At 48.0% G+C, this 12,741-nt stretch overlaps 1 protein-coding gene across 1 annotated transcript in view; it reads right to left on the reverse strand.

Annotated features, from left to right (window-relative positions):
- LOC8032665 overlaps positions 1 to 12,411 on the reverse strand; it is a 103,204-nt gene extending 90,793 nt beyond the window's left edge. The window contains exon 1 of the mRNA XM_029975445.4: positions 10,972 to 12,411. Coding sequence (XP_029831305.2) covers positions 10,972 to 11,775 — 804 coding nt within the window. The 5' untranslated portion in view covers positions 11,776 to 12,411. The remainder of the gene's footprint in view (positions 1 to 10,971) is intronic.
- Positions 12,412 to 12,741: the final 330 nt, after the last annotated feature.

A 12,741-nucleotide genomic window follows, 5' to 3' on the forward strand; every position in this document is an offset into this window, starting at 1 on the left:
GTGTAGGAGGAGTGAGTCAAAACATTTTGGAACTGCAACTCCTCCGTCTCCGCAACTATTACCTCGATGCCCTCCGCTTTACGAAGTGGGAGGCAAAAAACGAACTGGTTGTGGCTAATACTTGACGCCCGATACAGTTCCCTTATACAAATCAAAAGACCCGGAAAGCAAAATGAGGGCGCGCACTAACTCTTTCTATATTATTTTCTTCCTCCTAGGCATAAAAGACCCGCTGTATTCCGTACGCGCGTACTAGAGTGTACAACATGGCTCAACCTAGGCGTCACTCTATAACACGAAGCGGCCTGCCGGAACGTCACAAGGACAATAGCGAAGCCAGCACGAAGCAAAAGACGCGTCCGTCCCATCTTCCTGTCAGTCCAGTCGTCGGAACAGCCGCGACGAGACAGGTCGGCACTGCGCGCGAGAAAGAACCCACAAAACATTCATCGCGCGGCGTGAAAAATAAAAACAACTTGGCTCAAAAAAAGAAAAAAAAAAGGACACGACGACCTCAATCGCAGCTTGGCGTGTCCTCTTCGATTTCGCGACAGCCAATCGAACAGAGGGCGAGAAAAAAATTATTTCCATAAGTGTGCAATACAATCAGGACGTGCTCAAAGTCAAACAAAAGAAGCATAGAAAACAAAAATATAAGTAGAGCCCGCGAAAGAAAGAATGCTAACTCCTAGCAGCAGCCATGTAACGAGAGGCGGTTCAGGAATAGCAGCTCCGATCATATAAACGGCCACGGTCACATCCGGCCAACGCTCGTCGGTTCGTCAGAAACAAAGGTCAAGCAAAGAAACAAGCAAACAAAATGGAGGAAAGACCGAGCTACTCTTTAATCCTGTCCAGTGTAATTCGTGTTTCGAAGCAGACTTGTTCCGAAATGCCAAGCTCGAGGACGACGCGCGGCCTTATCGAACGCCACACGTACAATAAACCTTCCCTCGCATTATATTGCTCCTGTTATCGCGACCCCGAACCACCCTCCGAGCCTCCTCGGCAAAGTAAAATCTCGCGCTGCCCCAAAAAAAAGAAAAAAAAAAGAAATCGGGGTTAGATAACTTGGATCGTGTGGAGGTTACCGAGTGCCAGCTGGGGAGAGGGGAGAAGCGGAGTCTTGTTTTGCACCGGTCACGCGAGAAGACGCGTTTCGGACGCTGAAAGCATCTCGTTGTCGCCAACCCTTCCCTTTTCCTTGTATTTTGGATGTTTTTAGTCTGTAGTGGTATGAACCAACTAACCCAACTGACTATTTTGGCGCTAGCAGCAGTTGATCGGTGTAGATGAATCAAAGGGTGCTCGCTCCCAGTTACAAAGAGGAGCTACCACCGCACGGTAAAAGTACATAAAGTACATTAGCAGCGTAAATTGATACTTTAAAGATAGGTGAGGTGGCAGGGGCTACCGCCCGATTCAAAGAGTTCAACTAAATCCATCCATGCATCCGTCCTGTCGCTCTGCCTACAGTGTAAAATTACCCAACGTTGGCTTTATCTGCCGCAACAGACTGTGGCATTTATTGCCGAGGCATCCCATTTCGGCTTCACTGCGAAGACCCCACGAAGTGTCGTTAGTGGCATTACAAGTAGAAACGCCTCTCACAATAGATAATACCACCATGATAATACGTGTTTCGTGAAGGTTGTTTCGCCTTAGTGCGACTGTGTACACTGGAATGGTAGCTTTACAGGGACTGTGATGGATACGAAAAGTTTCCGACGAATAATGAGTATGTTTATGAAAATAGTGAAATTTTAACTTTGGTAAGTATACCAAGAGTCTCGCACTATTACAATCCTCGGGAATATTACGTTTCTTTAATGCGGAGGAGAGATTTAAGTTTTTTTCCAAAGTAGTTATAATATGGGAGGAACCCAGTAAACAAACCTATGTCAAGAATCGAAATAAAACATGTACGTTTAGAAGCTTCTATGTAGTATTAATTAATATTGTATTATTTCCGTCTATGATTCTTCCGGGGAAGATTACGATTTACGCAGTTGTTCGTCTGAAATGAAATTTCTTGATGCGTTTTGCTGAGGAATTTAGAGAGATGGCGCAACACGCGAATGTCCCAAAAACTTGGAATCACATTTTAAAAAAATAATACTTTTTTTAATTGATTAAACGAATACTAGGTGTTGAAGCCGCTACAGAATTAATCGGTGTTACGTCAGGCCATCATCTGCTCAGCACTAAAACTGGCGCCATATTTAGACGTCATTTTTGTCCTGGGAATATTGATCGTATTGTCTTGCTCCTCTAGTATTATTTACAGCATCACACATCATAGTACTTTGAGGATGCCAACCACACACGATACAACTTTGCGGATGCTTTGTCCTTTCACAGCGCCCCCAAGTTCCCCCACAGCGAGACTTTTAATTCCTGTGGAGGACGGATGCGGTAACGGCCGCCAAAACTTATCCGGACATTTGTAACATTCTTGGCCCACCCCTCTTTTCCTTCCAAATAATCGATCACATTTACCTTCGTCTTCAATCCTATAAACAAAAAAGGAGAAAAAAATAGTCTGCTATGGCTAGCGGAGCATGAAAAAATTAATGAATAAAAAGAAACGAGCAAAAGCAAATGGTCGCGTCTTCGGCTTCATTTATCAGACGACACGAAGATGTAAAGCGGTCATTTGTTTTACGCACGGTCTATTTTTCTTTGTCTTTTTATTATTTCCCCTCTCTTTCCGCAGCAGCCGCTCAAAATAGGTGACAAACGGCGGCTGGCACGTTTCTTGTTGGTCTTTCGAAGTTATTGAGCGCGCCTCTTTCTTGGAGGCACACGCTATTTCCAGAAAGTAGCAACAGCAAAGCGGCAACATCTCAAATCCAGACACTTTTAGCTGCATCGGAAGCCAGCCACTTACTTTTTTTTTTCTAGCGTAATTATTTAAAAGGGCAACGAGCCCATAAAGAATAAAAGCAGAAACTGCCCCCTCCCCTCCCCTTCCTTCTTTAACCGGTCGGTATCCAAAATTGGAAGCTGTAGCGAGATTGGAGGCATCCCAAAATACACGAATATTACTATCGAGGAAGAGAATAAATTGAATGCACTCCTGAACTGCACTTTCGCTGTGTCACGTTTGATTGGAAACTAGATTGACACTAGACGATAATTGAAGTCATTTGCTATATGCACGAGCTATTATATCCTATCGAGCTCGGTTGAGGAGTTCATTTTTTGTAGTAACCAAGAAAACAAAAATAACGGCTATTCTTTTTCGTGAAATATGCGACCGTAATACGTCACGACTAAGGATACATGCCAAATTTCCTGACGTATAATACGATATTTTACCTCTACATTCCTAGTCAAACATCGTCAGTTTATGGCAAGGTTTTAAAAGTACGCAAATGTTTCCGAGGCGAAAACATTCACGCCCATTTGTCACATGTGTATTTTTACCGAGAGCAATTCGTTGGGACAGACGCAGGGAAGCACATAAATGAGGAAAGAGGCCTTCAGGCGACAGCTTAGTCCCCCGTCGGCGTCAACATGTTTACGCGCGAGTGTCCGCTAGCGTGATCTATCGCAAAATATACTTACTGGGCGGGTGCTTGTTTCTGCATAGGGCGACAAAAAGCAACGTCGCCTCTTAATAATTTTTTTTTCACATAAACACTTGCGAACGTGTCATGTACGCAGGGCTTCTGGTTTCAACGGCAGAAAACGCTGCATAATTTTTAAGTGAATAAGTGAGAAAAATATAAGCAGAAAAACACTGGCGTTTATGGCCTTTTATATATATATATATATATATATATATATATATAATTATACCCAAAGTTGATAAAAACGCATAGCATATAGACATAACGCTAGCTTTTTTTTGAGTATTTGGAATCGGAAAGCATGGCAGAATCAAAGAAGTATATGTCTTATGCTCGTGAAGATTGGGCTTATAACTTCAAAGAAAACTATCTAAGTACAAACATAAGCCATACCAAGATGGAATGGAGCCTGTGCTGTAGGAGTAAAACTGCTCGCCAGGTTTTTCTTGGACATGGTCCTTTGCACGTAATAGAGGAGAACCACAAAGCTGCAACACTTCAAAAAAGAAGAATGAAAATGATTGCCACGCCGTTCTTGACGCCGGCGATTTCGGGAGCAACTTGAAAAGCCTTCCAGAAGCATTCTGTAGCCCCTGACAGCGAACGTAGGTATTTCGAAAGCTAAAATTCAGGGGAGCGAGAGGGTGATCGAAAAGATAATGATGACGCGAGCCGGTGCAAAACACGATCCCCTGCGAATCACTCGAGGATGTCTGCAGCAACTTCATCGCCGCTCGCCCCAAAAGACCTTGCTCCCTTCGACACCGGAGGATCCTGCCCCCGATACGTGCGAGAATCCTGTCTCCCAGGAACGATTCTCTCTCGGCGTTGATTTATGCTAACAAGCCGGCCTCAGGCAAAGCCAAACAATGGCGTCGAAGCCTCTGGCGTCGGGCCAGCTCTCGCGACTCTTTCACACGCCGCATCCGAGCCAGGGAATGTCCAATGCTCGACATTCAAGCTCATTCGTCTCAATCAGACGAGGCCAATTGAGCATGCATGCGAAAGAACCTTCGTCGTCTGCGAGCGCTGCTATGATGGCAGACGAGAACCGGCCTGTAGCACCCCCCCCCCCCCCCCCCCCCCCCCCCCCCCCGGGACCCTGTGGTCGAGTCGCACAGATCTGCTCTTTCGTTCAATTTCATGTTGTTGATTCGATGCCGTGGAAATGTAGCTCGCGCATAGTCTGGGGTCAACACTTCCTTGGAGTCAACGATTAAGGCCAGACAGGGTCCCGTAGCTCGAATTAGGAGCAATGTCTAGGCCAGGGGGTGACATGACTGATATGACTCTTGTTCTTCGACGACCGAAAAGAACAAACGTCTGCAGCTGAGAATAACGAAACTGGAACGAAGAAACTATTCATCCCTGTTCAGATGAAGGAATCTCTGATCTGAGGTCTGCACGCTCGCAACAAGCGCAGCGTCGTGGCTGAGGGTCGCACTTGCTCGCGACATTGTTAGTGCAAACAAACCATTGCCGTTTTTTTCTGTTTTGTTTTGTGTGTTGAATTACTATTATCAAAACTACTATGTATAGTAGTGGAAAGTTCTCAGTTGAGGTACTAACCTAAGTGGCAAATTGTGATGCCCTCCAGCATAATTTCGAAGTAGAATGCGAAAAGCACGAGTCACATTCGCAGTATATCGCGGAGTGCGCGTATATAAATGTACCCTACACTTTTAGAACTAACAACCTTATTCTTAAAATACTTCACACGTGGACTGTTTTTCAAACACATGTGCAAACACACACACAAAAAAACAGAAAAAAACATGGCGTTACATTTTCTTGCATACAGTCCGAGGCTGGCTACCCTGGCACCATAACCGTCTCCGGTGCCGCCATGGAAATTAGGACGCAAATAGATATTACCAGAATTTAAATTCTCGTTTTGAGATTAGGAAAGAGAGAGAGAGGGAGAAAAGAGAGATCGGCACGGATGGGCGCAGATAAAGAACGTGGTGAATGAACGGCCGACTCAACGCGTTCCCCACAGACAAAAACAGAAGCATAGATTCGCCTTGGTTCTGGGCCGCTTCACCGCAAAGCAAAGCGTGCATACATGCTTAGCGCATATCCTCCCCGAGGCACTGGGAGAATCTTGTCTCATTCGCCCGTTTGACCCGCTTTCTTCTGCGAAGATGCGCCGCAGAGATTACAGGCGACGCATTGCACGCATTCGCTCTTCTTCTCTTGGAGGAAACAAAACCTTATCGCCGCGACTTTTTTTTTTTCTTTTCTCCCGCTGTCACAGACCGCTGGAGCATGCGGATTCCGAAACGGTCCCCCAGCTAGCTCAGGTCGCGAACGAATACAACAGGAAAACACCGTGTCCCGTTAGGCGGAGAGGGCACTATTTGCCGCCGCGTACGCTGTGGCCCACTGCCATGCACCTGATCTCACCGCTATCGTGAGAGAGTTCTTCTGTTCTTTCTTTTTTTTTTAGGTATATACTGCGTTTGTTTCGTCGTGAAACGGCACTCTCTTGAGAGCCTCTGAAATTATACCTCGCGTAAAATTAAGGAACCTCAGCCCTTGACCTCAGCACGACCTGGTGTAAGTGCCGCGCAATCGCGAGCGCCATCAGGCGGTCGTTTTCCATTCTGGTATTAGTGAGGATGTATTGTTCGCTGCACAGCTTCTCCCGTGCGCTTATGGACGGTGACAGGATCAGGTCAGGCGCGTTCACGTTCCGAGAGAAATTCACATGCAGTTAAAGGCTTTCCCCGCTGACTGTGTATTCTTTCGCTTCCTGCGGCTGATGAGCCGTGTCATTGGCCGTTCCTTTATTAAAAAAAAAAAAAGAAACAACAGATTGTTTACGTACTTTGTGAGCCTTGGGAGCCGCTATATACTTATTTCATAGCCTAAATCCGCGGTCGCACTGCTGATACGTCATACGCCAGAAAGCCTGCAGACACCCAGACTGAGGCTCTTCCTTTTATGACAGTAAAATTGGTCATAAAAACTGTCAGCATAGATGTTCTAGGTCGAAAAACTCACGAAACAAAAGCGCGCGGCACATTATTATTTTTTTCTGCGACGGCACCACCAGCTTTTACGCTGTAAAAATACCGAACGCACGGTCTGGAGGACGACCTCAGGAAGTTTTAAGCTTCCATGGACGTCTGGGGATGCTCGCAGGACACATCTGTCACCTGTGCTGTGGGCGCGTGCACAGTGCCCGCAAGCCCCGTGAGCGAGTATGCTTGTGAGAAAACAATAACTAAGTGTGAACTTTGAAGCGAGAAAACGGGTTGCCAACAGTTTCCCCCTTCAGAGGCCACCGCATACCTGATAAACAGTCCGACCTAAGCACAAGTCGGTCGTCCAGCTGGTCCCAGGGCAGACTTGTGCCCGTTACTTGAAAAATATGATGAATTACAATTACAAATTACCGAGTCTCAAATGTATGGATTACCGTTACAAATTACTTTCGCTCTAAAAAGTAACGGATTACTTTACTCGTTACGTTACAACATTCTAAAAAAAAAGCCCGTGCGTCTGCTTTTTTCCCGCACCACACTCGGAGAGCCAATCACCGCAACTTACGGAGGAAGCTCAGCGAATGACAATGCCGAAACATATGTTTACACCAAAAAACGCAGTCTTAATGCAAGTGTGACGTTTTGCATTGCTCAATGTCACAACTCAGACTGGTTTTTTTTTGGTCTCAACATATGTTTCGGCATTGTCATTCGCTCAGCTGCCTCCGTAAGTTGCGGTGATTGGCTCTCCTAGTGTTGTGCATGAAAGTAGACGCACAAACATTTTTTAGAGCGAAGTTACTTACCCCGTCCACATATCAAGAAAACAATAGAAATATTTATGATGTTCGCAATGTCCGCATTATGGTAGTCCCTGTAAAAATGAAATATTGTATTTAAGACCAGGAATGCTGGTGATATCCCGTTCACCTGTAAGCTGACAAGGCAGCGAAAGCTGCAACCACACCCGCCATCCAGCTAGCTTACGGCGACCGGAAACTTATCCCTGGAATTCCGCAGACAAAGCTAGCGGTGCGCATGCTCAGTAGCAGCGTCTACCTCAGCCGGGAGATTGAGAAGATAGCACCTACTCGGTGTTGACTTCGCGATCTTTGTTTTTCGCATATTTGTACATGCCTTGCACGTTTTTCTAGTGGTTGTAGTGACCGCTCGTACAAAAGATCGTTTTTTTTTTTCTGTTATTTTTCTCTGCAAGATATTTTATATTTTGTCGAGTCTGCTATCTTTATGCTGCTGAATTGCCTGCTTATATTGTCCAGCTTCTGTGTCATGTACATGTTTTGAAAAAAGTAACGAGTAAGTAAACTAATCCGTTGCCAATATTTTGTAATTAAATTATATTACAAATTTCTGCCGCAAAAAAAAGTAACGTGGCAATTACAAGATACTTGAAAAAGTAACGGATTACAAGTATTCCGTTACGAGACTGTTGTCTCAGGGCAACCGAACCCTTCCATTCAAAACAAGAGATCTCGGTGCGCTTTCGCACAAGATCGGATGTCTCGAAGAGTTCTCTCGCTCAATTCCTTTCGTTAGTTCCCTGCAGAATACGGAGGCAGCCATTCATCATTGAAGGACGAAACTCAGAATATACGTATAGATTTGGAAGATACGATATGCACAGGGACGAGGAACATGCTCATTTCCCCATGTTCACATCTTTCAGTGCTCCCTGTATTCTGAGCTTCGTGATTCGCTGAGGCCTTCATATTGTTAACCGTGATTGGCTGTGTTCGGGTTCGGCAGAGAAGTGACCTCAGGGGCTGTTTTAAAGCATAGTCCTACTTATGATCTTGTCTTTTTCTTTTTCTCCCCTGCAATACCGCGTGTGTTAGATCTGCCCTAAGCCTTGGATTACAATCTCTAACGCGGAAGATATAAATAAATGAATACAATTGTCGAACATTCGTAACAGAAAGAAACCGACGCAAAACAGAAGTAGCTTCGGTTTTTGGGTCAGTTAAAAATGGGATATAGTGACAGTAGGTACACTGCCGCGCTACAGCTACGACTATTTATACGGGGCTGATTAGGTAGGCCGACCTGCGCGAACGTGACCGCCCCGGACAAAAGCGACCGGCCAAATAATCCACATTCAGATCGCACTGCGTGGGAACGGAATCGGTTTCCCGCTTGTCCGCTGCGGCTTCCTCGTTTGCACAACCCCGCGCTGCTGCTGCTGCCAGGGGTGCACGCAGCAGCGCGAGCCGTGTAATGCGGCCCGTGAACAATCGAGTTACGAGACGGCGGAAGTGCACACGCGTGTGTGTCAAGACCGGAAACGCGAGGCGGACGCCCCCTGCCGTCTCTGCTTACAATAAGCGGTCGGTGCCGCACAGGAAACGAGCGTGGCGGCGCACACATCATGGCGACGGGACGAGGGTTCCATTTCGGAGCTGGGGACAACGGCGGAGGAAGCGCCACACTTCCTATGCGTTCCTAGGCTTGTGTCTCTTTTTTTTTTTTTCTCTCTTTTTGTTTCTACGAGCCAGCTTAATGTCTGTAAAGGGGTGCATGTCACTCGGCGTTCAGACAGCATGCGTGATACTGATGGCCATTCTCGTTGGTTGATCTGATTGGAGAAAATATAATGACTCCTGCTTCTGGTGAACCGCACTGTACGCCTGCAGTATAAGTCGCGGTCACACTGCCAATGCACCATACAAAAGACAGTTTGTAGACACTATCTGAAGCGTGTTTCATCCTTGTATGACGGCACTGTCAGACATTGGACATACTCACATACAAAAACTGACTGCAGAAGAGATGTTCGAAGCGTACATACGTACCAAGCAGGCAAGCTTCGAGGATGCGTGACGTGCCGATAATATGGTCATGTTTGCAGCAAAATCCATGTCTCTTGTTTGATGTATGAGCTGTTGCGGCTTAAGACATCGGAGGGTGTGCTCACGGTGGCAGCTTAAAAAGCGTAGGGCGCGTCCCGAGCTACTTATTATTGCTCTTCAGCAAAATTCCATTGCGATTGGCCGACAAGAAGGCCAAAGAACGAATCTCGAAGCTACAAGCATGGGAGCCCTGCGTTAGGGCTTCAGTGTCAATAGACCCGCAGAATCTCCGGGCATCTTGCCCTGCAGCTAACGAGGTTGCAGCCGATGCCGAAAAGCGAATCAAGATGCGCGTCAACGGAATAAGCAACTTGTTTCTTACGCTGTCAGTGTCCATACAGTTCCACACAATACTCTACCAGCACCCGCGCGTCGCGTAGACTTGCGCAGCATGTAATGACTTGGTCGTGTGGCCACGAATTCTCCCGTAAAATGAGTTTCGGCAGCTGGGAACAACGCTCGCCGCACGCGAACGCTGGCTCGTGTGAGAACGACTGTTCGTCGCCCGTTGTTACTACAATGGCCTGGAGTCATTGGGGACTCCATGGCGGTGCAGATTGCAATGCAGACGCAAGCTAACGTCATTTCAAAAGGCGGCCAAAAACTGATGTTTCTTTTTTTCACCAGAATGCAGTCATTATGTTCGAGTCCTACGAGTGTGACGAACAGAAACCACCGACACCGACAAGCCTCAAACAGGCACAGCATGCTTGCAAAGGTAGCCCAGGCAATCTTGAGATCACCCGTGTTTACTTCACGAGCACCGAAACACTGCAAGCTTGCCGAAGGTGCCTTCGCCTGCATTACACATTCAGATTTAAAGCTTGCCGGTGTCGGTTGTTCCTGTAGTGGGACTCGGGCATTACTACTTGGTTCGCGTTAAGTAACACAGGCTATAATATGGTCGCACTGCACTGACCAAAGACATCAGGCGCAATATTAAGGCAGGCAAACTACCCACTTCCGAGACAAAAATACAACGAAGTTGACTTTTTTGTGTAACTGCGAGCGGCAAGGCAGAACAAAAACCCAGTATGGTCCCCACTGATATCGTGCCATTAAAGCAAGCAGAACGAAAAGACAGTCAAATAACATGGACGAAGAAGATGCCGTCAAACTTGTGATTTCGTTCGCGTGCGATGCTGCGGTAATGGCCGTATGATAGGGCGACGTCCGGTGTGTTGCGTGCCGCTATTTTATGACGGCTACGCTGCTTTTTAGTTATGATTATTTTTTGGCAAACAATTGCAACAGGATGTGAACGGCAATAAGCGAGTCATGTACGCCCATAAAAGCCGAAGGCTCTAGTGCCCAAGTTTATTTTTGGTCTTAATGTGCGGATTTTTTGCGGTTCTCTTGCATTAAATGTATTAAACAGAGCCGTAGCTCCAATTCCCAAGATATAACCCTCCAGTGCCAAAAAAAAAAAAAAAAGATGGGAACTGTAGATATACACAGTGCAGTATTTAGGTTTTTATAACCAACTAAGCGCCGATTTCTTTTTTTTGTAGATGACTGTTAGTGTAGAAAGCGACTTACCAGATAGGGTAAATGGTTGATGGCGAAGGACAGTAGGGTAACCACGGCCACAACAGTCCAGCGAAACTCGGACACACCGGCTTCGCAGAGCACCTGTGGACTGTAGGGTCTCCTGGAGGTCTGCCTACCGAGCACGTGCAGCGGCCTCGAGCTGGAAGAACTGACGCTGCTACCCGTGCTCGTGGTTCCGTACTCCGGGGTGGCCGTCCTCAGCTGCTGAAGACGCGCTTTTCTGGTCAGCTGCCAGCGCTGAACCTCCATGGCCACGCTCATGCAGATGCTCGCAACCATGAGCGACCCGTAGAGCACAAGCACAAAGAGCGTGTAACGGCCGTCCCACAGCTGCGGGTGAAGCGAGCACTCCACCATGGACTCCGAAGACCTGGCGAAGGCCGACGCCACTCCGATGAGAACGCCTATGACGGCAAGCACTGCGACGTGGTAGCGAATCTGGTTCCTCTGCACGCTGAACCGATACCGGTAGGGCCATCGCACGGTCAGCAGGCGGTCGCCCACAGCGGACGCGAGTGTGGCTAACTGGAAGGTCCTGGTGGCCGCCAGGCCCCACAGAACGAATCCACAGGGCGCAGCGGCCATCTTCGGCCCTATGAGGCGCAGCACCGAGAATCCGAAGCAGAAGAGCGCGGTGACGAGGTCCTGGCATGAGACAGACAGGAGGAACAGGTCTACGGTTCTCCACTTGCGGCGGTACGTGTGGAAGACGTAGGACACCCAGAGACACAGCACGATGAGCACGGGGGCCGTGGCCGACACTGCCAGCCAGAGCACGGGGAACAGCTCCATCTTTGGGGTGGTGCGCGTTCACGGAGGAATCGGATTCTCTACGTGGCTGGCTCCAGGAGCCGTGGCAAGAACGGTGTCATGACAACCATCAACGAGTTGACGAAGGGGCTTCGATCCACTCGGTTTCAATTAACAACAGCCGGCCACCGTTTCGATGCCTCTCTGAGGAATGTGCGGACATTTCTAACTGGACCCCAGCCTCGCCTTCTTGGAAAATACTAGTCCTCGGTATTTGGCGACCACAAGATCACTCCGCGCCCGAAATGTACGGACGTCTGCTCCGACACGACCACAGCACGTAAGAGCAACCACTCGAAAGAAACGGTCACGTACTCGACTTGTCTACACCACCCGAACAAGTTTGCTTCCACCGCCTGTCCGCTAAGTTCTCGAACAGCCTCCAGCAGCGCGAACGTTTCCAATCCCCAGTCTTCCGATATGGTATTCCAAGCTGTCTCGACGGCAAATATCCAGTTTCAGCACAGCGGAGACGTGCACGCAACTAGCGCAACGCCGTCGTCGTTCGTTCCTGCGATGGTCACTCGCGCACGCACGCACGCACCACACCCCCACGGACCTGCCTGCGTACCACTCTGACGGCCGAGCTCCTGCCCGGGCTGAGCCAGATCAAGCTCTGCAAGTTGCCGCCAAGCGAACTGGCAGCCCCCACCGCGGAGAGGGAGGAGGGCCCTCCTTCTCTCAGTTGCTCGGGGAAGGGGGCGAGGGGAACTGGTACACGAGGGAATAACAGCGGCCCTTCCTCCTTCTGCAATCTTTACAAGAGGCTTTTTTTTTCTCTCTCTCTCTTTTTATTTTGTTATTCGGGCAGCAGTTTGCGTTACCTGCCTCTAGCTGTGTCCAGACTCAAGAGTGAAGGGACTGCCCGCACATCGTATAAAAGACAGTGTGCAGACCCTGTCTGTTTCTTGTATGACGGTCAGAAACCGTCGGCAGGCAAGAGGCACA

The sequence above is a fragment of the Ixodes scapularis genome, unplaced genomic scaffold (genome assembly GCF_016920785.2).
Source record: "Ixodes scapularis isolate PalLabHiFi unplaced genomic scaffold, ASM1692078v2 PGA_scaffold1__304_contigs__length_218370807, whole genome shotgun sequence".
Classification (NCBI taxonomy): domain Eukaryota; kingdom Metazoa; phylum Arthropoda; class Arachnida; order Ixodida; family Ixodidae; genus Ixodes; species Ixodes scapularis.